Source organism: Malurus melanocephalus, unplaced genomic scaffold (genome assembly GCF_030028575.1).
Source record: "Malurus melanocephalus ecotype Western Australia unplaced genomic scaffold, MMel_1.1 scaffold_1207, whole genome shotgun sequence".
Classification (NCBI taxonomy): Eukaryota; Metazoa; Chordata; class Aves; order Passeriformes; family Maluridae; genus Malurus; species Malurus melanocephalus.
In genome coordinates, this window is record NW_026624439.1 from 57,745 (window position 1) to 68,792 (window position 11,048).

At 50.1% G+C, this 11,048-nt stretch overlaps 1 protein-coding gene across 1 annotated transcript in view; it reads right to left on the reverse strand.

Moving 5' to 3' along the window:
* Positions 1 to 7,737, reverse strand: part of AHCY (adenosylhomocysteinase) — a 24,011-nt gene extending 16,274 nt beyond the window's left edge. Inside the window, exons 1-4 of the mRNA XM_057387411.1 lie at positions 7,654 to 7,737; positions 5,850 to 6,040; positions 3,104 to 3,179; positions 1,205 to 1,357 (exon numbers count right to left, since the gene is read on the reverse strand). Coding sequence (XP_057243394.1) covers positions 1,205 to 1,357; positions 3,104 to 3,179; positions 5,850 to 6,040; positions 7,654 to 7,681 — 448 coding nt within the window. The 5' untranslated portion in view covers positions 7,682 to 7,737. The remainder of the gene's footprint in view (positions 1 to 1,204; positions 1,358 to 3,103; positions 3,180 to 5,849; positions 6,041 to 7,653) is intronic.
* Positions 7,738 to 11,048: the final 3,311 nt, after the last annotated feature.

Genomic DNA, 11,048 nt, shown 5'->3' on the forward strand with positions numbered 1-11,048 from the left:
AGAACTCTTTTGCACAGATGCCAGAGACCTTCCTTGCACAAGTTCAGATGAATTCCCCCTTTGGTCAGTTCTAGTCTCCTCCAYTCCCACCTTTATTTATCTTGGTATTTTAAGGGCATTTGGTTTAATGGAATAAGCCAACAGTACACAGGTCATTCTGCTCTCTAACAGCAAGCACACTGCAGCAGAGGGGAAGCTTACTGAGCAGTTCCCCACACATATTTAACACATCTCCTAGTTGAAGGAATCCTACTTTCAAGTGTTAATTGCACACTAGGACTGAGCTATTTAAATTAGAAGCAGCTGTAACATGGAAGACAATTCCCTCTGAAATTAGCCCAGAAAACTTGTCAAACCTTTAAATAGCAAATGACAATTTCAGCTGCTTCATGCCAAAATATCTCCTGTGCTCACAATCCGCACACTATACATGCCCTGCCAATGTCACCCTTGCTCCACCTCCAGAGGTCAGATATCCCCACAAGCCCTTAGGATATGATATATGAGMTTCTGTTACCCATAAGATACCAAAATTGGATGCTACACTGCTTCATTTRAGCAGATTTCACAGGAAAGGGCTAAGCACAGAGCTCAGACAGACAAGGTCAAGACTCTGTGCATTCCATTTTGGAAGTTTTGATGTTTCCAAGGAGCAATGGACTGGAAAGTAAAACAGATCAAGTCTGCCACCTTCTACAGAGACCAGCCTTAATTTCCCAAACTGCTGCAAGGAGCTTTTCAACTACAGCCAGTGCAGACAGCCACACATTTTGAGAAGGGAAATGTTGACAGGTATGACAACCTTGCTAGATTCTTTAAAACCCCAGAGGAAGAGCCATTCCTTTGAATTTCGGAAGCAGACTCASGCAATAGGGATGTTTTTTATCAGAGGCAGGCTAGAGATGGATGCCAAGACATGAGACATTCAGGAAGCTTTTGGCATGACAGCAGAACCACTGGTCATTCTCAGGTAATGGCACTGTGAAGAATGGCCAGGACAGGTTACTGTAGCTTATGTACAGAGAGCAAAGGTGGAAACAGCTCCTGCAGGTAAGAGATTCTGGTCTGGAACTGTTTTGACAGCCTGTTTGCACATGCCTGTCCCTCCTCCCTCACCCCTTTTCACACCAGCAGGGAATTCCAGCAGAAACACCCCCTTAAACAGCCTCCCAAGAAGAATTGTGCCTGCTAAAACAAAAGTCACCTTTCAGCAGCTGTGGGTATTTGGTATGAACTAGGTTGGTAAGATCTCCACCATCATCCAGAATCATGTTGAGGGGCTGCCCATCCTTGAAGTACAGGGTCTGCTCGATGCACCACAAGTATTCCTCGTCTGTCTCGCCTTTCCAGGCAAACACTGCATGGGAACAAACACACACCATCAGCCAGTTCCTTACTCAGCATGTAGTGAAGCAGCCAAAGAAAGATTTCATCAGCAGCTCCCAGTAGCAGCTGACAGACAGATGATTATCTGTGCCTGCAGGCCAGCAAAGACATTTGCACTGAAAAACAGACCTCAGAATAATCACTGTGTCTCCTGTTTCAGGCCACAAACATGGTCAAAATTTTGAGACTTCATGGCTCTCTTTATTCTTTTTCCATGCTAAAAAGGGGCAGAAAAAGCAAACTAAACCAGWCTCGCATCCTCAACACCCCACTCATTTAAAAATAGTCACCAGAAATATTGATACAGACAAATGAAAACACAACTACAGCATTTTCTAGCACAGCAGARAAGAATTTCAGCATGAGCTAAGCAGCAGAATATAAGCTCTTCAGCAACTTTGAGCTTAAATTCTAGTGYCTAGTCCAGCAGTAAAATCCAAGCTAAGGTGTCTCATCTGCTCTAATCAGGGTGTATTTCTACATTAGCAGTCCCAGCAAGAGGCTGCCACCCCGGCATGCTGCATCCAGTAGGATTTGTGTCTTCCCTGGTGTTGTRCTGGCTTCATGCTATACTCAATCCTCAGAGGGACTGAGGTACTCAAACACATATTGGGCACATTATTTACACACCCCAACATTTGGCTAAATTGTCATGTTTTCACTGTTTACACGGAAAACAAACCTTGAGCCATGAAGAGCCAATCATGCAATTACCTATTCTGAAATAATGTGTGTCGGGATCTCATAYTGTAGCCAAAGGACCAGCATTCCTCCAGGGTCTCATCAATTCAGTGTGTGAGGTGCAATATTAACAAAAAGACCAAGTTTCAAAAATGAGGATACCAAGGGCAAAGGTCAAACACTTCAAAAAACACTCAACCTAAATGGCTCTTCAGTTGAGTTTGCATGTTGAAAGCRTGAGGAAGACAACCCAACATTTAAAGAATCCCACATGGCCCTTTGACATCCCATGCCAGAGGCAGTGCCTGAAGCTGGTAGTGCCAAAGAGCTGATGAAGGGATCACTTTGTTGCCTTAGAACACACCACAGCTGGGGAAAGACTTGTTGCAACAGTTAATTATAATAGAAATGAGAGACCCTTCCCAAAGCAAAGAACCGAGGCTGTCAGAAATCAGATTTAGCCTCTGCCAGCAGTGGGGCTCGGGTAATGCAGCTCCCAGCACTGAGGACTGCATTTCCTTAAGCTGAGTTATACAGCAGACAGTTTTGGGTATTTACACTGATCCCTGAGGAATTGCTCCTTATTGGAAGGTGACAGGAACAAGACAGCAGCATCCTGATACAGCACTTAAAGGATATCAGGCAGGAACACAGCTGGGCTAGTTCTAGTCWGAAATCATCTTGAGTATTGACACAATGGCAGTTTCCCTGCCTTTCCAAACCCTTATTTAGCACTGAGCTTGCTAGAAGGCACCAAACACCTSCAGCTGCACACACCTACACACCACTCCATTTAATCACCCAGCCCATTCCATCATCTYAATGAGCTGGTAACACACAGCCCAACAGCAGCCTTTGCTGGGASACCTGTCCACAGGCTGATGCAATACAGCCTGAACCAAATGTCCTGCTTTGTAACAACTGCTGCTTCTATCCTCAAGTTTGTTCAGAAGAGCTTGATGTGCACACAGTTTGARTTAGCAGGAACAGGCAGTACAGCCCAACTGAGAGCCAAACTAGAACATGGAAAACTTACCAGGAATACCAGCTTTTGCAATAGCAGCTGCAGCATGGTCTTGAGTGGAGAAAATGTTGCAGCTTGACCATTGTACCTGGAAAACAACCAAGTTTTGTTTGCTGAACAAAGTTCTGAGATATCAGGGACTCTCTATCAAACACAGGAGTTTAAAAGGGAGCAAGAGCAGAAAGAAATTAGTGCAGATTCCTGCCTTTTTCAGAAGTTCTGCAAAGATAAAAGTGAAAACAGTGTCTGACTAAGTCAGGGAAAATAATGTCACAGGGAGAGAATGTGAATGAGCTTTAGCTGTGCCATATATTCAGCCATCTCCCTGCTCACAAGCACATCTCCCAGACAGCCAAAGTATACCTCAGATCTTTAGCAGTGCCCAACAGGGTGGGTTTGGGAAGTTTTGGTCAATAAAGGTTAGATTTTCACTACAGCACCACAGCAAGTGTCCACTGAGGGTACGGACATGCAGCAACACATCTGCTGGCACTCACAAGAGTCAGAAATGCAGCTGAAACTTTACACTCAAWCCAGGCATTCTCTAAGATTATGCCCACCCACTCCCACTCTGTGCTCCAGTCACAGAAGCTTTTCCAGCTGAGCTAAGAGTTTTCTTCAGATTCATAATTAGGCTCAAGCACCTAGAAAAGCAACARTATGTTGCTGAGTTGCACTGAAAAGGATCTGCATACCTACTGCAGCTTACAGCACCACATCCCAGAGCCACACGCCCTCTGCTCCCCACAGGGCTGGCTGGCAGCTATTTGCACCTTCACTGGTTACACAGCTTGAGGAGARAAGGCAATAAGGCACAGTCAACCACCCTGTTTTCAGACACATCCCACTTGATCAAGAAGCGAGGTGTCAGGTAAGGGCTGCCATAGGAAGCAGCATACACAACCAACACTTGTCATGAAAACGCAACTGGAAGGAGCACAGGGAAACAGAATCCATAAAATACAGCTGCACCTTCTCASCTGAGTTTGTGCAAGCTCCCCCACACTAGAACCGATGGCATCAGGAGGTGCCATGACATTCAAGGTATACAGAACACCTATATATTGTTTACACTTCACACCTGATACAGATTTGTGATCCTAGAATAACTGGCACACCTGACAGTTGTGGAACGAAAAGGATTATTATGGAAAGGATTATTTTTTATTACAAACTCAGAACTTCTACTCTGACACACAGAGTATTTATTCTATCCTTGTTAACCCAGCCAAAAAAGGAGCATCAAGGTTACTATGCTGCAGGGAGCTACGTCCTCATTACATGGGGTATCATTTAATCAGCTTCATTCCTCCCTCCCTGGCACTAAAGTTCTGACAGAACAGATGAACCAASGCTGAATCCAAACTCACATAAGCCWAAACTAATMCACAGGCATCAGGACAAGGAGTTAACACAGCAGCACACAGCTTTAAAGGCACAACCACAACATACTTAGAGGAACCAAGTCTCTGCAGGTACCTCCCTGAATGATTTGGATAATTTGGGGTTGTTCTCAGCTTAAAGCAGCTTGGCAGTGTCTAACTAAGCACACAGCTGCCTCCTAGGCCAGCCATACTGGGATACAGCAACCAAAAGGAGCAGCARAAAGCTTCCTAAACTTCAACCATTACCACTTTCTTTTAAATCATGTGGAGGGGCAAGAGTTCCACACAGTGGCTGGAACAAAGCCAGAACTGTACCTCCACATCAAAGTTCTCCTTCAGCACTACACCATCTGCAGCCACAGGACAGCTCTGAACAGGCTAGGGAACACCTGCACAGCAGCATGTACCTCACCCAGGCTGACCTGGCACAGGGTCCACACCTATCACCTCCTCTTTTTGAGGGACATTCTTCACTGCTACAGAGAAAATTTCCTCTTCTCCCMGTGCCTTTCAATCAGCATGACACTGCTCAGTCCTTGTTCTGTTCCCAGAGAGGGATCCCACACAGGGCACCTCTGGGCAGCCAGAATTCAGGCAGCTAAACTGCAGGAAGAATGAATTTCAGACCATATATTTAAGAATCCAGCCAAGCTCYAGTCAGCTCCATGCTGTGCACACAAGCAACATGGATTGTGCTTAGACACCTGGTTCTCCTCAGGCCCTGTACAGTGAGCACTCAGCTGTGATGTCTGGACTTCATTCAGCAAGTCAGACATAGGACACAAGGCAGTAAATGGCTTGTAAGTATCTCAGACTTGAATATGGACAAGAGTAATTGGTCCCATAGTCACACAAAAAAATTCAGTGGAGACCCAAGCCCTGGGTCCCTGAGCCATACTGCATCCCTGTTGTTTCCCTGCCCAGCTCAAGGGCCAGCACAAGCTCAGAAAGCTCMATTAGATTTTGCTGACTTTACCAGGGCACAGGGGGGTTCTTAATACAGGCTAATCTGTGCTGGAGGCCGTCCCTAGAGCTGCAGCATGAGCAGCCACAGCACTGCAGGCCCCAGCACAGCTGCGTGGGAACAGCTGTGGGCACTGCCCAGGGCACTGCACACAGGGCACAACATGCACTCAAAGCTGCAGCTTGTCCACAGGGAATACATACACCCCACACCCCAGAGGTGCTGAGGGCAGGCAACAAGCTTCTTGATCAAGGGGAGAAAACATAACCCATCCACGTGGATATTTCAGCCTCTTCCAAAAACCTGAACAGACATCTGCCAGGATTCAGTAAGGTGTTACATAAGCAGGAGCAGTGACCTGGCAGAACATTACCCAAGAGCTGGGGGTATTTATTCAGAGCCACGTTACCTCAGCTCCCAGCACGATGAGGGTCTCTATGAGCACTGCTGTCTGCACRGTCATGTGGAGGCAGCCGGCGATGCGGGCACCTTTCAGGGGCTTGGATGCAGAGTACATCTCCCTCATCTTCATCAGCCCTGGCATCTCATTCTCTGCAATCTCAATGGCCTTGCGACCCCAGTCTGCAAGGCTGATGTCAGCTGCAAGAGAAGCAGGACAGGTGTCAGAGTTTGAATAGCTGAGACCTTGGWATCTGTTCACACACTTGTGGGTAGGCACTGGCTGCAACAGCTGAGCTGAACACTCAGCAACAGCTGGGAGATAGAGCTGCAGGAAATCAGACCCTATTCCAGCTATTCCCTGGTTCTTTGCTGTGGTTCACAGGCTTTGAGTTTAGACCAAACCTAATAGCCCCTCTGAAAAACACACGCTGCTGCAAGTGTGTTAATCAGCTGTGATCTAGCGCTGCAGACATCCTGCAGCCCATTAATTCAGTAAGCCACAGCCTTAAGCACTTCTAACAAACACTGCCCAAGTGTCAGACACTTCCTACAGGGACYGACTTCCAGTCTTGACCTGCATGTGGGGAGGGCTGGTTGCAGGGCAGTGGCTTCCCACACGCTGAAGGCTTCCTATGAGTGCACCCTCCTCACAGCAAAGCTGCAGGTCCTTCTCCCTTGGATTCACAGAAATTATTTTAAGTGACCATAATTACCTTAGTTACAAGTCTATTTCTACCCTTGTAAAAAGGATCTACAGCAAAAAATGTCCTGCAAAAAAATGAGCAAGAGGCTTCTGAAAGGCTCATTGCACTCACTGTGTATGTCCAGCCCCATCCTTAAAAACACGAGGGTCAATCAGGTAATGCCCAGGTGCATCAACCCTGCAGCACCAGGCAGAACAGTGTTCCTCTTACTCAGTTTACTCTTTGAGAGATTTCAGAAGCTCACCATTCCATTTASATCATGATCAGATGCTTTCCTATCACCTCCCTCGTGAACACAGGCTGTTTAAAGCACTGGGAAACACCAGGACTGCAAGTCAGGCTGCCGGGTTTAATACAGACACGCTAATTGCATTTTGCTGCAGAATGAAGCCTGGGGCCACTGAAGCTATTGCACGTGCTAGAGATGACTGGAACACAGCTCTTACACCATCGGGACTGAAAACTGCCTGAGAACAGGCAAGGAAAGGACCACAGAAACAAATATATCCAGAGGAGATTGAATCTTACCCCTCTTAAGGGCTTGGTAACTTTACCAGGGCTGCTTAAAAATATCCTGCAGTATTTATGTTCAAAGCCTCCATGGCAAATTATGATTGTGAGCCTTACAGACAAATACTCTTTTCTTTGAATGGAGCCTCCAAGGAGCAGCCAACTCTTTCATAAAAATTGGGGTTCTTTGKGAAGTTCCAGGTCTACAGAAATACCCGCCAAAACCTGCAGGGCACATGAGTCAAAGGTCCCGGGATGGGAAGTAGTTTCACCTTCGGAGCTAACTAAGCCTGTTCCCGCCAAGGGCTCAGAGCGGCAGGGGCGGGACGGGGCAGCCGGGCCGGGAGAGCGGCACAGCCGCGACTGGGAACSCAAGCGGTTCCACATCCCCGAGCGCCCCTTCCCCGCGGCAGCTGCTCCAGCGCACAGGGGGCTCAGGCCCAGCTCCCCTGGGGCAGGACCCGCCGTCCTCCCCTCACGGCTGCATCCAGCGCTGCCCCACGGCCGCCGAGGCCGCGCTCCCTGCACCGCTCTCACCCCAGCCCGGCCCGGGGGAGCCGCCGAGCCCCGCGGGGCCGGCCCAGGGCTCGCACTCACCCACTTTGTAGGGCAGCCGGTCCGACATGGTGGTGCTGCGGCGCCGGCGTGCGGGAGGAGGCGGTGAAAGCGCCGGGCGCGCTTTAAGTAGAGGCGGTGCCGCCTGCGTGAGGCGGGGCTGGGCTGCGCTTGGGCCCTGGGCCCGCTCGGCGATTTCTCCGAGCCGCGGGCCCGCCTCGTCCGCGGGCTGTGAGGGCACGGAGCTGCCGGGGCTGGGCTGAGCTGTCCTCAGCAGCTGCGCCGTCTCCAGAAACTACCCCCGGTACCGCCTCTGTCGCAGCTCCAGCTCCTGCAGGCTCTGGCGGCCGCTGCACCCAGCGGTGCCGCTGCCAGAACAGGAGCTGTTCTGTGTATAAATATCTGCAGGGAGGGCTCAGAGCGTGGACCAGGCTCTGTTTTGTGGGGCYCAGTAATAGGATAAGAGACAACGGACAGARACSGCTGCACAGGAAGTTCCAYCTGAACGTGAGGAAGAAATKCTTTATTTTGCGAGTGACCACTTACTGGAACACATTGYCCAGAGAGGGAGTGGGGTCTCCTTCACTGGAGATAATTCCAGAACCGTGYTCTGATATAACCCTGCTTGATCAGGGACATGGGACCAGAAGCCCCGCTGTGGTCCTTTCCAGCCTCMCCCATTCCAGGATTCTGTGATCTAGAGCCACATGAAGGCACAGCAGGGACCAGAGCAGTGCCAGGAACAGCCCTGATTGCCAATGGCCTTGTGGGCACTGAGCAGGTAGAACTCCCTGCCCCACTGTCCTGAGAGGATCCCAGTGCTCAGTGTTACCCTGGGGCACACAGACCCCTCGCTGCAGCAGAGCCCAGGGCAGTGAGCAGTGGGCAGGATACAACTGGTGAGGGGCCAGGCAGAGCTGAGGACAAGGTGTGAGCAGCTCTATCGGCCTGGACCTTGGACTTGGCTGTGGCCAGTTCCCCTCCCTGGCCTGCAGCCCTCTGCCAGGTACTGGGCAGGGCTGCCGGCCCCCGGGCACAGCCAATGCCCGCTGCACACGCAGGAGGCACAGCCCCACTTCGGCCTTGCCTGCAGGTCACGCACATGTTCGTTCCTGTTCTAACATCTGAAATACGTTTTTCATAAGCCTCAGTCATGRACTGAGATGAACTTTCCAGCCACACTGTTATATGCATGTCCTTTAATCCATGAAATACATAAGAGTGAGGATTTCCTCATAATTACACAGAAATTCTCATTGAATTCTTTTGCAAAGTTTGAAATAATTCCCAGTGCAGAGTTTATCCTGAGACCCCAGTTCCGAGTCCACCCTGTAAATGAGGGTAATTATTTGTTAGGTGAAGAGCAGCTGATCTTCAGTGACTCTTACAGTGAAGAGACCACAGACAGTAGGACACCTGGGTAGACTGACAYCTAGTACAGATCAAAATGGTGGGATTTCTCTTTCATACTTAGAGTGCGAGTAAACACCAATAAATGATATCATAGCAGTTCTGTAAATCAAAAGGTGCCCAGTGCAATCTTCATTCCTTTGATTTTATCCCTGAGCACCAGAGCRCGTTKAGTTCCTCTCCAGGGATAACACACAATTCCCGCTGTKKCCYGTGAAGCTGCAGCCCCCCCAGGGCTSATCCCTGCCCCASCTCYRGGGTCCTGAGCACAGGAAGGAGCTGGAGCTGTCCGAGTGAGAACAGAGGAGGCYCCAGAGATGCTGCGAGGGCTGGAGCCCCTCTGCTCTGAGGAAAGGCTGAGAGAGCTGGGGGTGCTCAGCTGGGAGAGGAGAAKCCCCAGGGAGGCCTCACTGYGGCTSTGCAGGACTTGGAGGGGCCTTGGGGAAAGATGGGAACAAAGTGTTCAGCAGGGCATGTGGCAAGAGCAGAAGGGGACTGAAGGAGGTCGATTTAGCTTTGAGCTGAAGAAGTTTGTTTCCCATTACGGTGGTGAGGCCCTGGCCCAGGCTGTGCAGAGAGCCTGTGGTGCCCGATCCCTGGGAACCTGATTGAAGGCCAGGCTGGACAGGGCCCTGAGCAACCTGGACTGGTGGAACATTGCTCAGATTGGATTGAGATGATCTTTAGAATCCCACCTAAGCCAAACTGTTCAAGGATTTCATCATTCTAACATAAAAAGCGCCCAGTGTGCAGTGGTCCTGAAACTCCTGTACCATCACAGCTTCCATATTCATCATGTCACAGCTCATGTTCCAAATGGAACTTCCAGCATTTATCGATGAGCACAACACAATCATTCCCCTGTAGCCAGCAGACCCTTCAGTCTGTTCAGAGACCATCCTTCACCCTGGTCACACCAGACTGAGCTCAGCTACTCCCCACTGTTGCCATCAGTTCTGAACTTGTGCTGCCTGGATCTCAGCAGCAATCCCAGAGAGATGTGCACTCCTGTCCCAATGAAGGTACACTGCCATTCCGGGGAGATGGGCACCCCCTGACTGCCCGGGCAGGCTGGAGTCCTGTGGGGATGGTGGGGGACAGGGACCCCACTATAATGTTGTGATCCTTCATGCAACCTGCCAGAGAGATCATAGAAGAGATGGAAGGAGATATGGAGATGGATGGAGAGGAGATGATGGAGGTTGATTCGGAAGATTATGTGGAGGAGATGGAGGTAGATTCTGAAGAGTGTGTGGAAGAGATGGAGATGGATTTTGAGGAAGAAGAATRGACATGGATATGGAAGTGGATAAGGAAGATGAGGAGGAAGATATGATTTTGGGATGCAGACCGACCCCAGCAGCAGGACAGGCAGGTGCTGGCCATGCCCTGCCCACGGGCACAGCGGGTCCCCTGCCGCCAGGCCGGGGCTGGGCTGGGTGGCCCCGCTCAGGGACACGGTGCYCTGGGGAGCCCTGGATTCTGGGGGCACAAGCACCACCCCCGGCCTGCCCTGAGCTCGYTTTGGGCCAGGCCAGCCCCGTCCCAGYGCCTGGGGCCGGCTCCCAGYCCCAGCCGGGCTCAGTGCTGGCGGCAGAGTCCCGCTGTGCCAGCGAGTGCCAGCCTGGGGGCACAGGGAACAGCCCTCAGGGCCGGGCTGCACTGACCCTGCTGCTTCCTTCTCTTGCAGGACTGATGGAGAGGCTGGCCAGGTCAGACATGGCTGTTTCATTTTGTACTTATAGTTTACAAGTTTTTCTTCACTATTTTTCTGCAAAGACGTTTGTTAGTTAGCTGTTGTTATATAGGCCCTTCTGTAAATACGTTTCACAGATTTTTGATGTTATAACGATTCTTATATTGTAAATACATTCTGTAGTTCATTGTTGTTGCTGCTCTTCTGTAAATAAATTGGCCTTGTTTCTCACACCCCAGCTCCCTTTTCAATTCCTTTGGGCACAGGCAGTGCTTACACTCTGTGGTTTCCGCTTGCTCCGGGCTCTCGGGGCTGGGGGTCCCTGTGCACA